The sequence below is a fragment of the Schistocerca piceifrons genome, chromosome 8, assembly GCF_021461385.2.
Source record: "Schistocerca piceifrons isolate TAMUIC-IGC-003096 chromosome 8, iqSchPice1.1, whole genome shotgun sequence".
In the NCBI taxonomy this organism is placed as follows: domain Eukaryota; kingdom Metazoa; phylum Arthropoda; class Insecta; order Orthoptera; family Acrididae; genus Schistocerca; species Schistocerca piceifrons.
The window spans coordinates 259923323-259942372 of NC_060145.1; the positions used below are offsets into that span (position 1 = coordinate 259923323).

General features: G+C 41.1%; 1 protein-coding gene across 1 annotated transcript in view; it reads right to left on the bottom strand.

Moving 5' to 3' along the window:
• The window catches only part of LOC124711142 (codanin-1), a 167461-nt gene that overhangs the window by 112045 nt on the left and 36366 nt on the right, over positions 1–19050 (bottom strand). The window contains exon 4 of the mRNA XM_047241037.1: positions 13525–14435. Coding sequence (XP_047096993.1) covers positions 13525–14435 — 911 coding nt within the window. The remainder of the gene's footprint in view (positions 1–13524; positions 14436–19050) is intronic.

The following is a 19050-nucleotide window of genomic DNA, read 5'->3' on the forward strand; positions in this document are numbered from 1 at the left end:
AAAGCTCCTGCAAGAACAGGACCAACAATGACTATAGAGAATTGTTCCACATAACTGGAGTGCAACCCTTCTGCAAATTGCTGCAGATTTCAATGCTGGGTCATGAACAAGTGTCAGCATGTGAACCATTCAACAAAACATCATCAATATGTGCTTTTAGAGCCAAAGGCCCACTTGTATACCCTTGATGACTATACGACACAAAGCTTTACACCCTGCCTAGACCCATCAGCACTGACATTGGACTGTTGATGACTGGAAACATGTTGTCCTGCTGAACAAGTCTCTTTTTAAATTGTATCGAGCAGACTGAGTGTATGGGTATGGAGACAACCTCATGAATCTGTGGATCCCACATGTCGGCAGAGGACTATTAAAGCTGGTGGAGGCTCTGTAGTGGCGTGTGCAGCTGGAGTGATAAGGGACCCCTGACATGTCTAGATATGACTCTGACAATTGACACGTAAACATCCTGCCTGATCACCTGCATACATTCATGTCTATTGTGCATTCCGACAGACTTGGACAATTCCAGCAGGATAATATGACACCCCACACATCTACAATTGCTACAGAGTGGCTCCAGGAACACTATTCTGAGTTTAAATACTTCTTCTGTCCACCAAAACTCCCCAGACATGAACATTATTGAGCATATCTGGGATGCCCTTGCAACATGCTGTTCAGAAGAGGTCTCCACCCCTTGTACTCTTACGGATGTATGGACAGCTCTGCAGGATTCTTGGTGTCAATTTGCTCCAACACTTCTTCAGACATTAGTCGAGTCCATGCCACATTGTACTGCGACACTTCTGCGTGCTCGCAGGAGCCCTACACTTACCAGTTTCTTTGGCTCTTCAGTGTACAACAGAAAATTTCACTAACATCACAGTCATCATTATGACATATGGTTGAAGTATCACTGTAGGAGGCAATGTTGTCATTCAATGAAATTGAAAAACGGTATATGACTGCCTTGAAAAAGACCTGGTTCCTTAAAGGTGACCAATAACTTTGCTGAATTTTTCTTTCGGCGATAATGATCATAACCATGACGAGAATTAAATTATCAGCAAATGAATCCATACTGGTAATCTGCTTACCCACACAACATATTATTTCCCTACGAGTTTCAAGCTTCAATGTTATTCCAGCTTTCTTTCATTCTCAAACATTTCCTTGACAATCTTCACAACAGTGTTTCTGTTTAGTTGAGAGCTGCAGCAGTTCTATTGATTAAAATTGTTCATGCAGACAGTGGGCCACCATTAAGTTTTTCATTCTCACAGTAAGCACATAATGTATAAACCATTTCTTTCAGTTGACCTCATATGGCAATCCTCGGGTCACAAGAATGACATGGAAATTTTCCACTTGTAACTTTCAACACACTTCTTTCTGACATTGTTCAGTACTACACAATGAATAACAGTAACAACAAATAAAATAAAATAAAAACTCATGAAACAATGAAAATGACAAAAAACCAAATCACAGGGAGCAATGATCACACAGGATATCAAGCTGCCTGAAACTCAAACACAGCGTAAGCGGTAAGTGTTGTGGTGGTGGGGAGAAGGCCTGGCCACTTTGGGTCGTTGTTATGGCTAGAGGTATCGTGGGATTGCCAAATGCGGTCCGTGCCTCCCGTGTGGGTTGCCTGCAGCTCCCCCCCCCCCCCCCCCCTCCCAACTAGCTGTTAATCTTAAAGTAATTTTGTAGCTCTCTATATATGATAAGAGATTACAGAAATGTATGACGAGATACAGAGAAATTATTCCAGATCATTAATGGAGCTAGTACTGAAATTGTGATGGGAGCTGTGGGGTGTGGTAATAGGTGAAGGAAAGGAAAACAAGGAAAAATGGTTGGTAGGATTTTGAACAGAGATCAATTTAATCATTGCAAACATTCTGTTTAACAGAAATGAAAGAAATCTGTATACCAGAAAGACAAACGAGAAACCATCTATATGAGAATCAAGGGTTTTGACAGCAAGCCAATGTTAAGCAAGTAAGTGAAGGCTGAATGGAATATACGGAATACAAAGGAAATGAACCTGAAGACAATATTATGAAAAGGGAAGTAGGTGAAAAAAGATGGAAGATATGAGATTGCAAGAAGCAATAGACAGAGCACTGAAACCAAGCAACTGGGATGGATGACAGTCCCTCTTAATTATTAACATATCTGCAAGAACTAGCTAAGAAAAAAGCCTATTCTTCCTAGTATGCAAGGTATATGAGACAAAAGACATACCCTCATACTTCAAGAAGAACATAATAATTCAGTTCAAAACAGTCCTGTACATGGAGTATAAAATATAAACTGGTAATGGCAAGAAAAGCATTTCTGAAGAAGAAAAATTTATTAAATTCATACTTAGCTTAAAGTGTTAGGAAGTCTTTTCTGGGGTATTTGGCTGGACTGTAGCCATGTATGCAAGTGAAGCATGAACGATCAACAGATAAGGCAAGCAGCAAATAGAAGCTTTTGAAATGCGGTGCTACAGATGTATGCTGAAGATCAGATGGGTAGATCATGTAATTATTGAGGAGGTACTGAACAGATTTGGTGAGAAATGTGTGGCACGATTTGACTAAAAGAAGGGATCAGTTGATATGGCACATTCTGAGACATCAAGGGATCACAAACTTAGTATTAGTGAGAAGAGAGAGTGTGTGTGTGTGTGTGTGTGTGTGTGTGTGTGTGTGTGTGTGTGTGTGTGTGTGTGCGCGCGCGCGCGCGCGCGCGCACACACACACACACACAAGGGAGGGGATGGAGGGGGGAGGTTTAAAATTGTAGAGGGAGACCAGGAGATGTACACAGTAGGCACATTGAAAAGAATGTAGGCTCCAGTAATTATTCAAAGAGGAAGAGGCTTGCACAGGATAGAGCAGCATGGAGAACAGCATCAAACCGGCCGTCGGACTAAAGATAATGACAAAAATAACAACTACAACATATGGATTCAGTATTTGAGAATGAGAGCACTCGGCAACTTCCAACAAGATTTACACATAATTATACCTTTTGGAAACTCTTTCTCACTGACACCTCCCACAAAGGAAAAAAGAAAAAAATGTTGCTTATTACATTTCTTCTGTTCATGCTATAAAATTTCAGCATCGGGTATTATGTTTTAATTTATTATTTCTTCACTAAATTCTATTTACAACACATTTTGCAGACATTACTCACATACACCACTGAATGTCCCTGAAAAATTATACCATTGTACGAGACAATTCAGGAGACATGATGTCACAAAAACATTGAGATGTATGTAAACTAGCTTTTCTTAAAACAGAGATGTTTGATTTAAGTGGAACAATTGCTAATCTGAGCACTCTACCTTAGCATTTTCCAATACTCTATCAGTATCATGCCAGGACAGAACACTCCAATGGAGATGCTGACCTTGACTCTCAGGAAGCATTTGAAAGTATGGTTGTCACTATTATGGATTCAGTGCTATTACATCCTACAGAGGTGGTTGGAGCATTTTCCCATAGATGCCAATCTTCTCCTACAGTGAAATAACCTCAACACACTGAGAGGTCACCCCCTGGGCCCTCTGCCGGCAGGTGTTGCAACAGCTTCATTGGTCCCAACAGGACATGGTGCAGGTGAAGAACTTGGGCTGATATTACACTTGCTAGCTGGGCATCAATGCAGAAACTGTGAAGATGGTCTAGATGGGCATAAGCTGAGCACAGATCCAGTCAGTACCATTATTCTCTGAGGTCAAGTCCACAAAGGCCATCAGAGAGGCCAACACTGTTTTAATGTCTCCTCCTTGGGCTCCAAATGGGTCTTGGTACCAGATGCCTCATTCAGTTTTTCATAACACACTCCATACTACAACAGCAACCACCAAAACTCTGCAATCATTTTTGCCATTAGAGATGCCACTATTACCATTATTTTAGATACAGCCCCCCTAGTCACATAAACCAATTTGCTTCTATCTACTTCAGGAATGGTATTTAACAACTAACAACTATACCATTTCACCATGCATCAGATTCAGAAGCTGAGATGAAGAAGGGTTTACAGATGACAAAAAAGGACAAAGCCTCAAACTTCATGGCTACATACAGATGACCCACACAGCTCGACTGGGGTTTCACACAGCTGCTCCCAATGCCGTTTGCTAGACCTCCTGTGCACATACCCCCAAGAAGACGTTTTTCTGAATGGGGCTCCAGGCCAGGTGCACACAACTGGACCCAGGTACAGATGAACTCTGGGCAAGATAACTACTCATGAAAGACCTTAGATGTTCTCTTTCAATCAATGTGAAGCCCTGGTGTGCCATTGGAACCTGCTGATGCTGGTATATCAGAGGAAGCTTCTGTGCATCACCAATTCAGGAGCACAGGTGACCCGTAAACTATATTGCCACACTGTGATCAACACCACTGTCTACCAAAGCCATCTTCCCTGCTGCTGTCTTGGGACCATGGAGACCCATTACACCAGTTTTGGACTGTGACGGTGACACAGCCGTTAGTCTCAGCTCATTTCCTGTCAACGTCTAAAGTGCCCTTGATGGTTGCTACAGGGTATTTGCAATGGCCAGCAGCATTCCCTCTGCTGGCACCTTATGCAGAATCATCTGGCAGGGACCTCCACAGGTTCTTCTCCTCACTGACAATCCAGGTTCTACCACTGCAAAATCCAGTTAAAGACAGCAACAAGGATTGTGAGGATTAAAATTGAAACAAATGAGCCCTCGGTCACAATTTTCTAGTCTTATAACCAGGTTTCAACACTTCTAAGAGTGCCTTCACCAGCATTTAGACATTTAAAGTACAGGTGTGAGCAGCCCTTAGAGGTTCGCCTTCACACATTCCTTTTAAATATTTTGTGACTAAAGCCCTTCTAGCCTGTTAGTTATTTTATATGTGACATGTAAGTACTGTCTCTGTCTTGTATTGTTAGTCAGTACTTACACTTTTTTATATAATTTTTTTCCCCCTTAGATTTGTAATTATGTTACAGACCACTTTAAATGTCTAAATTCTGATGAAGGCACTCTTAGAACTGTTGAAACCTGATTAATAAGACTAAAAAATCATGACTGAGGGCTCATTTGTTTCAATTTTAATTTATAAACGGTCACTGAACCAAGCAGCCATGTTCAAAACTTTGCTATCTTGTGGATATTTGCACATGCTAACAGTCTGAGAATTCAGGTACTGCCAAAGGGCCACTCTCATCATGTCTTGTGGGCAATACCTTTGGCCTTGGACTGCAAACATGGTGGCTATCTCTAGCTCACAACTAGTATGGTGTTTACATGAAAATCAGCAATACCATCTCGCTACACCTACTATCAGGTCATTGTTATGAACTTGTTTTCTCTTGGACTGTTCTTCATTCATCTGTTGGCAACACTCGTATAGGAACTTGTGTTACAGACTTGTGTTGCTTGGAACATCCCTACATCACATTTTTTTCTTTAGCCAAGCTTCTACAATGGTACTGTGTTAAATTTGTATTGATTCATATGTGGAAGACATAATATCTGAAATGACCAGAGCATTATGTTGGTAGCATCTGCCATAAAGAATAAGTTATTTGTTAACATATTCTCACAGATAAAGCAGGAGGGCATAGTGCAACTGAAAATAATACTGATTACATTTTACCAAATAATAAAGAAATGCAGATAATGAGAATTTCTTGAAAAAATTGTGCAAAAAGTTTGACCTATTAGAAAACAAAGCAATGCAGACACAGATAAAAGAGGACATTATTTAACAAAGATACTTCTGCAAACAACAAAATATGTTGCAGGTACAAAGAACTCAAAAGAAAAGAAAATCTAAAATCATACATGACATCTATTAAAGTGAAAGTTAGAGACTGGAGCAAACAATAATATGAAAATGGAAGGATACACTGAATTAAACAAAATTATTTTCTTTGGGAAGATGTAATAAGATACAATGCCAAAGAATATGAAGAAAACAAAACAGGAACTTACTTAATCAATTAAGATGGAAACTAAAAACAAAGAAAGATTTGTACAAGTATTCCAAGATCTCTTTAGATGGTTGTATAGTTCAAAAGAAGAATGAGAAACATAGTTCTAATGAAAATAATTACATTGACACACACACACAGACACACTTCTACTGCAGGCTGAACACACAATGCTGGGAATGCAATTCCACAATTACATTGTGGCGAGGGGTAATGTAGGATGGGGTGGGTAGAGGATGAAAGGAAGCAGGAGGCACAAGGTGGGGTTGGAGAAAGATGGCTGATGGCACAAAGGGAGGCAGCAGGTAAGTGGGAGGGATAGGTAGCAGGTATATGGGATAGGAATGCAACACACGGGCACCAGAGCTGGTGAGCTCATGCAGCGCACAATGATGTAGAACGGAGGAGTGGACTGGGAGGGGGTGACAGGACAGAGGAAGGGAAGTGGCAAACTGTTGGGCAGAGGGTGTGGGTGCAGTGTGTTAGTGGAGACTGAGGCCAGGAGGATTGCAGAAATGAAGGATGTAGTGCAAGGACAACTCCCATTTATGTAGTTCAGGAAAGCTGGTGCTACGGTACAGGATAGCATGTGTTCGTGAAGCAGCCATTGAACTCGAGTATGTTGAACTCAGCAGAGTGTCCCATTACTGTATGATCAACACTGCTCTTGGCAGCAGTTTGGCATTGGTCATTCATTCAGCTGGATGATTGGTTGGTGCTCATATTGACATCCCTACATAAAATCACTGTGTAGACACTGCAGCAAAGGTGGTATATGACATGACTGCATCCACATTCAGCCCTGTCTCTGGTGGGACAGGGTCAGCCTGCGACAGGACTAGAACAGGAGTGGTGGGAGAATGACTTGGATAGGTCTTGTGCCTGGGTCTTCCACAGCGATATGACCCTTGTGATGAGGGATGGGAGTAGCTTAGGGATGGATTAGGGTGTTGGGTAGGCTGGATGGGCAGCACAATATGACTTTAGGGGTGAAAAGGATCATGAGTAGGGTATCCCTCACTTCCAGGCATAATGATATATAATTGAAGCCCTATTAAAGGACATGGTTCAGTTGCTCAAGTATGGGATGATATTGGCTGATGAGGGAGATGCTCTGTAGGAGCTGGTTCTTGAGGTTGTGTAAGGATAAGGTACGGGAAATCTGTTTGAGTACTGTGACACGTGAAAATTCCCCAAAATAGGAACAACGCTGTAATTATTGCACTTTACAGGAAAGACAGATGATACATGAAAAACTATACAGCTATCAGCCATCTTTCTATAATGTATAACATATTCATAAAAATAATAAACAACTACACAGTAAAAGAAAAGACACTTTATTTTGATCAAGCAAAGAAAAAGCTAGATTTAGAAGTAGGTATAGAAAAATGGAGCATTTGTAAGTCACAAATAAAATTTTAGAATGAAGCAATGAATATCAGTTGCTGGTTAAATAGCACTTACACTATTGGCAGTTTCTCTGTGGCATGCAGTTGTTGGAAAACCAAGACAGTCAATCACGAATCAGCTGCAGTTGGCCAATGAAAATGTCATTCCTCATTTCTAAGATTTTAAAATTAAATTACGAACAGTGTTCACTGCAATAAAATATTTATTGGCAATGGTAGCTGGTTTCAGTCAAAATATGACCATCTTCAGATCACATACACTGAAATATAAGTATAAAATGGATTTAGAGGGAAGTCTGATAATAACAATAAAATATAAAATACAGAATGCATAAAACATGTTAAACAAAGAAATTATACCCACGATGGCAGGCGGTGACAATGAACAAAGCACATATGTCAACTGCTGGAGGGAGCAACAGAGTTGTTGCTTGAGTGCATCACAGTCCACATGCCATGAACCACATTATGTCTGTAATAGTCAATCAGGCATACAGGAAGTTAAACAGTTATTGTAATATCATGTACACAGAATAGTTATCCAAAAGTTAAAAAAACATGAATAAATAAATACATTACATTATATAAAATAGTGAGTATAAAATGCATTTTGTCAATATGTGATAAAAATATCTACAAAAGACACAATCAATGATAATCGGCTATGAGAACATAGATTGCCATCAGTGAGGATTTGTAAAGAGCTTGTAGATCGTATGCCACCAAACACAGAGATTGAGTGGCAAAGGTTCCCATGGATATGAAAGTGTACTGGCATGCAGGCAGGTAGGCATGTAGACGTGTGTGTCACATATTGCAGACTGCTTGAAGATCGTAGTGTAGGCAAAAATATGCTTTACATCCAGTTGCTGTCATATCTTTGAAATAGTCTTCCATTGGATAGTGTATATCGATACTTCCACACTGTTTCCATGGGGACCATCACCTTCACTCAAGCTCTATCTTTGCTAGCATGCAATCTACAAGGTTTCTACAAATCCTCACAAATGGTAATCTACATTCTCACAGCCAATTATCATTGGCTGTATCTCTTACATATATTTTTATCTTACACTGACAAAATGCTTTTTATAGTTGATATTTTGTATAATGTAATGTAGTTATTTCTTTATTTGTTATTAACTTCTCTATAACTGTTCTGGCTATGCCTTATTGTAATAACAGTTTTGCTTCTTATATGCCTGACTGGCTATTACTGATGTAAAGCAGTACGTTTACTCAAGCAACAGCTCGTTTGCTCATTTCAGCAGTTGTTCGTGGATCCATGAGGTATCATGCTCCATTCACCATTGCCATCATGGGTATAATTTCTTCATTTAACATTATTACATATTATGTATTTTATATTTTATTATTATTATTATCAGACTTTCTTCCAGACCCATTCTATACTTAAATTTCAGTGTATACGGTCTGAAGATCATCACATTTTGACTGAAACTGGTTACCATTGTCAATAAGTATTTTATTGTGGTCAACCCTGTAACTAATTTAATTTTAAAATACACTATAAGGAATTATCTGAAAGGAACACAAATCAGTAGCTGTAACATACATGTACAGACACACAAATGATTAAAATTTCAGAAAAGTTGGATGATTTATTCAAGAGAAAGAGCTTCCCAAATAGAGCAACTCAATAACGCGTTGGTCCACTTCTGCCCTTATGTAAGCAGTTATTTGGCTTCACATTGACATAGTTGTTGGATGTCCTCCTGAGGGATATCATGCCAAATGTTTCCCAATTCGCCTGTTAGTTCATTAAAATCCTAAGCTGGTTGAAGGGCCCTGCCCATAATCCTCCAAACATTCTCAAACTAGGAGAGATCCAGCGATCTTGCTGGCCAAAGTTGGATTTGCCAAGCACAAAGACAAGCAGTAGAATCTCTTTCCATTGGTGGATGGGCATTATCTTGCTGAAATGTAAGTCCAGGATGGCTTGCCATGACAGGTAACATAATGGGACACAGAATATCATCACCATACAAGGGGGAACAACAACAACAACAACAACAACAACAACAGAATAACGTTACTGTGGGCAGTGTTTATATCATATGCATTTCTGCCACAAAGCGTTTACAGTGCAACTCAGTGGCAGTTCCGTGCTGCCTGTGTTGTCGATCTAGGTTGTTCTGTTCATCTGCAGTGATTGTTTTTGCTTGCACTGTTTTGTTCTTGTTTCATTTTTTATAATGGCAAGTTTAAGTCAACAACATGCAGCTGTGAAATTTTGTTTTTTACTTGGTAAAAATACTTCTGAAACGGTTTTAGTATTGAAAGCAGCTTACCAAGATGAAGCTAAGGGAAAAACTCAACTGTAGGAGTAGTCTGCTCGATTAAAAGTGGCGACATGTCAATTGATGACAAACATTGTCCTGGACATCCATCAACTGCCTGAATCAACGAAAATACTGAAAAAATTCGAGAGCTTGTGCTCACAGACTACCAAAAGCCAGTTGATCAACTGCCAGAGATTAGTGGTTTATGTTGGAGCTTAGTTCAGGCAATTTTAATGAAAGGTTTGGGAACGGAAAGGCTTGCTACCATGTTTGTTTGTTGGGTTCTGATTGACAATCAAAAGAAGCATTGAGTTGAAACATGCCGCACTTTGAAGAACAGCTCCAAACTGATCCAGATTTTCTGTCAAAGGTGATGAGTAATGGTGCAGTGGTTAAGACCCAGAAACAAAGCAACATAAAAACAATGCTGATTTTCTTTTTTGATGCCAAGGGTGTAGTTCATTCAGAGTTGTTCCCCCACGTCAGACTGTCAATCAAACCTATTATTTGGAAATTTTAAGATGATTTTGCAACAGTGTTTGCAAAAAGACACGATCTGTGGCAGATGGGAGACTGGTTCTTCCACCACGACAACACACCTGCACGCACAGCCATCGCTCTTAAGACAGTTAATGGCTAAAAATGGCATGGTTCTGCTGCCCCAAGCACCTTACTCACGTGACCTGGCTGTGTGTGATTTTTTCTCATTTCCACAATGAAAAGGGGCATGAAAGGACACTGATTTAACAACACTGAAGAAGCCTAGAAAAAAATGAGGGAGAAACTGTCAGCCATTTCTAGAGATTACTACAAAAAGTGTTTTGAACAATGAAGGCACCAGTGGGACAAACATATTAGTTGTAATGGAGTGTATTTTTTTGTAAACAATTTGAAAATATATGTTGTTGTTGTTGTTGTTGTTGTTGTGGTCTTCAGTCCTGAGACTGGTTTGATGCAGCTCTCCATGCTACTCTATCCTGTGCAAGCTTTTTCATCTCCCAGTACCTACTGCAACCTACATCCTTCTGAATCTGCTCAGTGTATTCATCTCTTGGTCTCCCTCTACGATTTTTACCCTCCACGCTGCCCTCCAATACTAAATTGGTGATCCCTTGATGCCTCAGAACATGTCCTACCAACCGATCCCTTCTTCTGGTCAAGTTGTGCCACAAAATTCTCTTCTCCCCAATCCTATTCAATACTTCCTCATTAGTTATGTGATCTACCCATCTAATCTTCAGCATTCTTCTGTAGCACCACATTTCGAAAGCTTCTATTCTCTTCTTGTCCAAACTATTTATCATCCATGTTTCACTTCCATACATGGCTGCACTCCATACGAATACTTTCAGAAATGACTTCCTGACACTTAAATCAATACTGGATGTTAACAAATTTCTCTTCTTCAGAAACGCTTTCCTTGCCATTGTCAGCCTACATTTTATATCCTCTCTACTTCGACCATCATCAGTTATTTTGCTCCCCAAATAGCAAAACTCCTTTACTACTTTAAGTGCCTCATTTCCTAATCTAATTCCCTCAGCATCACCCGACTTAATTAGACTACATTCCATTATCCTTGTTTTGCTTTTGTTGATGTTCATCTTATATCCTCCTTTCAAGACACTGTCCATTCCATTCAACTGCTCTTCCAAGTCCTTTGCTGTCTCTGACAGAATTACAATGTCATCGGCGAACCTCAAAGTTTTTATTTCTTCTCCATGAATTTTAATACCTACTCTGAATTTTTCTTTTGTTTGCTTTACTGCTTGCTCAATATACAGATTGAACAACATCGGGGAGAGGCTACAACCCTGTCTTACTCCCTTCCCAACCACTGCTTCCCTTTCATGTCCCTCGACTCTTATAACTGCCATCTGGTTTCTGTACAAATTGTAAATAGCCTTTCGCTCCCTGTATTTTACCCCTGCCACCTTTAGAATTTGAAAGAGAGTATTCCAGTCAACATTGTCAAAAGCTTTCTCTAAGTCTACAAATGCTAGAAACGTAGGTTTGCCTTCCCTTAATCTTTCTTCTAAGATAAGTCGTAAGGTCAGTATTGCCTCACGTGTTCCAGTGTTTCTACGGAATCCAAACTGATCTTCCCCGAGGTCGGCTTCTACTAGTTTTTCCATTCGTCTGTAAAGAATTCGTGTTAGTATTTTGCAGCTGTGACTTATTAAACTGATAGTTTATATATATATAGCTTTTAAACTTTTTTTACCCCTCCACCCCCCATATCACTGTCCTGTAAGGGTGCAGCAATGACAGCCAGCATCCCAGACAATCACTACTGGTTTTCAGGCCATAATGTGTGTGACAGTCTGATTGGTTTCCCACCACTGTCTCCGGATGCATCTTCACTGGTCATCAGGGCTCAATTTCAAGCAGAACTTATCACTGGAGATAATTCTACTCCAGTCAATGAGATTTCAGGCCAAAGACGTGTCTGAAGTCATGTCGGCCAGCAATCAGATATCAACTTGACCGTTGCCTGCCATATGACCTGACAATCAGGAGTTATGGTCTGAGGGTTCCATTTCCCTTTTGTTGTCATCCACATCACTCTTACAGCACAGCAGTACATCAACAATTTCCTACACATTTTGTTACGCTCCGTGACTGTCTTCCTGGGCTTACATTTCAGCAAGATAACATCCGTTGGCAAACGGCAAAAACTTTTTATGGCTTGTCTCTGTGCTTGCCAAACCCTACCTTAGCCAGCAAAGTCAACGGATCTCTTCCCAATTGAGAATGTTTGGAGCACATGGGTATGGCCCTCCAACTAGATCAGGATTTTAATGATCTAATGCTCTAATTGGACAGAATTTGGCATGATATCTCTCAATAGGACATCCAACAACTCTATCAATCACCATGAAGCCAAATCGCCTTGCATAAGGGCCAGAGGTGGACCAACACATTATTGACCTTCTCAATTTGTGAAGCTCCTTTCCTTGAATAAATCATCCAATTTTTCTAAAACTGTAATGATTTCTTTGTCTGTGAATGTACATCACATCTACTGATTTCTGTTCCATTTGGATAATTCCCTCAGGGAGCACAGGTTTTGAGACCACCGATATGCCCCACAAGAAATGTTCTCAGCAATTAGGAACTAAAGAGCACAGCTGTGAGTAAAATGAGCAGCAATATTTATACAAAAGTACATTAGTAAATTGAAGTAAACTCTCAATTCTACAGATTCTAAAAATTTTGTCAGAATAGTGGAACATTCAGAATTGGAGGTATATTAAGGCAAGGAGATTTCATATCAGCTGAACTTTTTTGAGCAGCATTAGAGGAATTTTTTGATCTCCAAACTGTGATTTAGCTTTACAAATAGATGGACGATTGGTCAAGGAAGATCTTTTCTGAATTTCGACAGGCAAGAAAAAACTGACATGATGATCTAATTTAAAGTGGTTATATGACATTAAAAAGACATGCAGCAAAACACTGCTGAATATTGCATTGCATGGCAAGTTTGGAAGAGACCTTTTTCCAGTTGTGGTTGTCAACTGATTCCTGCTGCTGATGAATATATGTTCATTGTGATGGCAACTATGGTTTGCTAAAATAAACATGTACAGATGCTGACGAATATGTGATGGACTAAACACCAAATTGCAAGGACTTACCAAACAGTTGAAAACAAATCTTGAAAACAAATCTTGGGACTTTCACATTACAGAATGTTTGTCTGCTTTTGTTCACGTATACAAGCACCCCATATTTCTAAATTCAATACTTGTAAGTACATAACAGTAGGAAATAATTTTCATTTTCATATTCTTACATTAGATACTTACATCGGTTTCTGGGACTCGCCATGTGGTGAGCAACTGTGAACGAAATAAACGTGCTAGATGAATATAATTTGATGGATCCCTGTGCAATGCGAGAAGTGATCGAATCCTAGCTCCAAGAGCTACACTGAATGACCAGTTACGCTGGTTGTGTTCAGCTTCCCACACCTGCCACATTTCATAAAATGCATCACGCTGTTTCCGGAAGGCATAGAATGCCTGATCAGTGGGAAAGTTATCTCTGCTGTCTTCATCTGGCCGATAAGTGACATTGCCAACTGATGATTGCAGATTTTCTGGGGTCTTCAGTTTCTCCTCCAAGTCTCTTTCCTGTAACTTCCTCTGCAAATGCTGATGAAGATCAGGTGAAAATAGTTCTAATGCTTTATTAGAAACAAGTAACTGGAGTGTCGCGCAGTCTAAAAGTCCCAGAACCAGTCGCAACTTATCAAGTACCGACACTGCAAAAAATACACAATTGTGCACAGTGCCAAAGTAACCAACACACTTTTCTTCACCTGTTCTCTCCTCTGCAACAAGCAGTGATGTAATGAAGTGCATCTCGGCAGTGACATTTGGAAGTAGTCCAGAGTTGAGCAGCTGGCTATACAGAGTGGACATAGAAAGAAGCTGTTCATGGCAAGTAACTTGATCTGGTTGGGGAAGGACAGGGTTCAACCTTTGCACTGACTGTGGTGACACTGAGGCAGGGAAACACTCGTCTCTCCCTCCATCATCATCACAGTTCTTCAGTGACACCTGTTTCTTCTGTCTTTCTTGCCGCAGCAGGTCACGTTCTTGTTGGAAACTTGTGCTGGAAGGCTGAGGCTTCTCTAAAACTTGAACTTCTCTGAAAGGTGTGCTAGGTTCAATGGGTCGCTTGATAACTCCAAAGCCTCCGACATCATCCCCTCCTGAAATAATTTTAAACTCCTTCACAAAATGATAGTGTAATAAAACAATGCTACAATACGATACAAACAGTTCAGCAAATAAATTACAACTCACACTGTTAACAAAAGCTCTCATATTTTTCACTGTTAAACTAAACAATGCCATGAAGATATTAAAAAAAACATATGTCATTAATTGCTTGAAAAATGTAACTGAAACAACTGACAATGAGGAACTTAAAGTATTTTGGCAATCAATCAATAATGATGACGATGATGATGATAAGATTTCTTCAGCCACCCAACACTGAGGACTTTCAAACCCATTTTAAAATATTATGAGACAATTTGGTTAAAAAAATAAAACAGTAACAATTTCCACACAGTGAAAAATCAATCCATATACACAGCTGATTTTAAAATTTGTGGTATAGGAAAAAATGATATAACAGCAAATGTGGTATTGATAACTACAATGCTACAGCGTAGGTGCAAGTTCTTAAGTTGGCACTATGACAGACACCAACGACAGTGCCCTCTAGCTGACGCCGTGCACCTCTACGAGCTCCGCTCCAGATTCAGCCCATCTGATCAAGAGCAGGCAGCCGGGACACTTCGCTTCAGCTTCACTTCATATAGAGAATTTGCACTACTTACGACGGGTCTAAGACTTTGCACCTACATGCTCATCATTACCAAAAGTTACATATATGTCATTGGCTAATATTCTCTATTAAATGTGCTTTTACGTAAAAAGTTGTACCGAGAGATTTTCACCTTTTTCTGCTCCTACTCACTTCCTGCATTCAGCCTACCCTTCAGTTTACAGGAGCAGACCCACGCGCCGCCTTCCAGGTGGGATACAAAAGCTGGCAACGAACAGGGACTAAAATTTTTTTTCCTCTATCATTTCCTTTTTTGCTCGGTACTGCTTTAGTTTTTTTGTGATATCCCCCTGTTACTGAGTGACTGTATCTAAGTGCTCCCACCTTTCGCTATATAGACTTTCATTTGTGTAAACCATGGCTTCACCACAGGAACAGGCTTTGCTGTCTGATCTTGTACGTTTTCAGGCACAGCAAATGACGCAGCTGCTTGCTGCCATTAATGGACTAGTCACACTACAAACTGCAGCTACTCTGGCGCTGCCGACACCACTGCCTGTACCGATGCCATCGCTGACAGTGCCGCCATTTCGTGCCTTCAATCCTGACGTTGAACGCTGGCCACAATATATCGCCCAAGTCGAAGCACACTTCGCAGCATACAACATATCAGGTACAGAGTGGCTTGCTTTTTTCATTGTCAATGCAGGTGTTGTGTTATACCGTGTGCTCGTCAAGTTGTTCCCAACCACCCGCCCAGAAACTAAAACTTATGACGAAGTGATTGATGCTTTGAACTCCCACTTCCGTGACAGTGTACATGTGGTAGCTGCACGCTACAAATTCTTTCGCCTCCGGTGTGGCCCTACTCAGACCAATAAATCTTGGTTAGTGGACTTTCAGGTACTAACTTCTGATTGTGACTTTTAATTGCTTGTGTGGACGCTCATATGCGGATATAATGATTAAAGACACTACTGCAAAGAATGTAGCGGATCACCGCATCCGCGAGCAGATTCTCAGGTTTAAAAACCTGTCTTTGCAGGAAGTAGTGGACTTGCTAGACAGATAAAATACATTAGACATGGTTACTTCCGCGTTCGACGTGACCCCGGGTGTGTGTACTGTTAGCAAGGCACAATACGTGGCCTCCCGCCCGGCCCCAGCACGGCCAGCCACACCGCGCCACTCACGAGCAAGTAAACAGGTTTCAAACCAGGCATCTACTCAGAAACTGGAATCATGTCGGAACTGCTTTCATGCCCACCCATGGGACTGTTGCCCATCCTGTCAAGCACAGTGTTATTTTTGTAATAAGAAAGGACACATGCAAGCTGTGTGTAGTAAGAGAAACTCTAATTCACAACTTGTCTCCCATTCGCATGACTCGAGTGGGTGTCACCGCAACGGCAACTGCCACGACCATGATTCACATCAGCCTATGGACGTTAATGCCATTTATTCCAAGCCTTCTGCTTTATGTGCTTCTCCAGCTCATTGTGTGAATCAAGTTTTGCCAGACACTTCCTCTCACATTCAGCATGATGTGAGGAAACTTTTTGTGACTTTGCACATTTGTGGACGTTCTGTTCGCATGCAGCAGGACACTAGTGCATCAGTTTCTTTACCAAACAAATCAATGTATGACTTGCTTGGTTCGCCCCCGCTTCATCGTTCGCATTCCACACTGATTGCATTTACTGGACAGGAAATCTCAACGCTCAGCGTGTGTAGTTTGTTAGCCACGTATGGTGCAACAACTCGTACAGTATCTTTCCATGTGCTCCACTCTAGTGATGCTACAAACTTTTTTGGCCTCACCTTTCAGGAAAATGTACTTTGCATCAACTTTAGTGACCATGCAGACAGTGTTGCTGCACTATGCGATGATTTTGTTGAACTCTTTTCTGCTGGCCTTGGTTGAGCCAAGGACTATGCAGTGCATGTTGTTGTTAAAGATAATGCTGTGCCTGTTTCCTGCCACGCACACCCGGTACCGCACGCACTGCGCAATGCCGTAGCTGATTAAGTTACGCATTTGTAAAACAGTGGTGTTATTGAACCTGTTTATGCTTCACCATGAGCTTCGCCTATAGTGTGTGTGAAGAAACCAAACAGTCGTCTCCGTATTTGTGCTGACTAAGTCTGCAGTAAATCCCTAGACAGTGGTAGATACGTATGCCTTACCGCATCCTGAAGACATTTTTGATAAGCTTGGTGCAGGAAAATTCTTTCCCACGATTGACTTTCGGGTCCATTCTTTCAGATTCCGCTCGACGAACAGTCACAGCACTATTTTGTGATCAACACCCACCTTGGATTGTTCAAGTTTCGTTGCCTTCCGTTCAGTTGTGATTCAGCTCCTGCTATTTTTCAGTCTTACTTGCAGCAGTTGTGTGCCACTGTCCCTGGTTTTTCCAATTATCTGGACGATATAGTCGTATCAGGTCGCAACCCAGACGAACATTTGATGAATTTGCGTGCCTTATTTACTGTACTTTTGCAGGCAGGACTAAAGTGTAAGAGAGACAAGTGCAAATTTTTTCAAACTGAGATTCAGTATTTAGGACATATGATTAACGGACAGAGTATCCACCCCTCGCTGTTACATTTCAGTGCGATTAGAGACTTGCCAGCGCCCAGGAACTTGAAAGAACTTCAGTCTGTGTTGGGCAAAATTACATATTATATTCGGTTTATACCAAATGCAGCGCAGATTGCAGCGCCTTTGCAGCACCTTCGGCGTAAGAATGTTCCGTTTGTTTGGTCTTCGGAATGTGACGCTGCTTTCCACAAGATCAAATCTACTTTGTTGACTGATTGCTGTTTCATTCCTTTCGATCCCTCCAAACCAGTTGTTTTGGCTGTCGATGTATCTTCGCACGGCATCGGAGTGGTTCTCTCACACCGCATTAATTCTGTCAATCACCCAATCACTTTTGCATCCAAGTTGCTCAATTCTGCCTAGCAAAACTATTCTCAAATCGAGAAAGAAGCTTTAGCTATTGTCTATGGAGTGACAAAGTTTCATGATTTTTTTTGTACGGTCGAAAGTTCTATTTGGTAACTGACCATAAGCCTTTGACGTCGTCGTTCCACCTGTCAAAGCCAGTTCCAGCCTGTACTGCACAAAAGTTGCAATGTTGCTCTTTGTTTTTGTCTAACTACAATTACAAAATCTTGTTTCGGCCTACGGCCCAGCATGGCAACGCTGATGCTTTGTCTCATCTGCCTATCGGTACATACGAAGTGTTTGATTCTTCCGAATTGTCCTGCATGTTTATTGATTCACAAGATAAGGAATTCGCTGATGGTTTTCCAGTGGATTTTCACCGCATTGCTTCTTTGCTGATTCTTTTGCAGTATCTTCATACTCAATGGCCTCCATCTGCTATGCGGATTCATGATCCACTTGTTTGATGTTATTTTGCGCAATGTCACAACTTATTTGTACACCATGGTGTTATCTTGTAACGAACTGACAATGATCAGTCTCATGTGGTTGTACCTTGTTCATTGCAGTCAGAACCCCTCTGTTTACTGCACGTCGGTCATAGGGGTATAGTGCGGACGAAACAATTAGCGTGTTGTCACTGCACTTCGTTCGGTTTTGATAAACAAATTGAGAATTTGCTTGCTAACTGTCGCTCTTGCATGGAGCATCAATCTGCTCCCCACCAACGCTTCTTGGCGTGGCCGACTCCTACTGCGCACTGGCGGCCACGCTCTTGCGTGGAGCATCAATCTGCTCCCCACCAACGCTTCTTGGCGTGGCCGACTCCTACTGCGCCCTGGCGGCGCGTTCATATTGTTTTTGCGGGTCCTTTCTGGGACATCCACTGGTTGATAGTCATTGATGTGTACAGCAAACTTTCCGTTTGTTGTACCTATGTTTTCTACTACATCTGCGAGTACTGTCTGGGCTTAGACGTCTATTTTTTGCATTGAGGGTCTTCCTGAAGTTATTGTCTCCAACAATGGCCCCCAATTCGTGTCCTCAGTGTTTGAACCATTCTATGCTGCTAATGGCA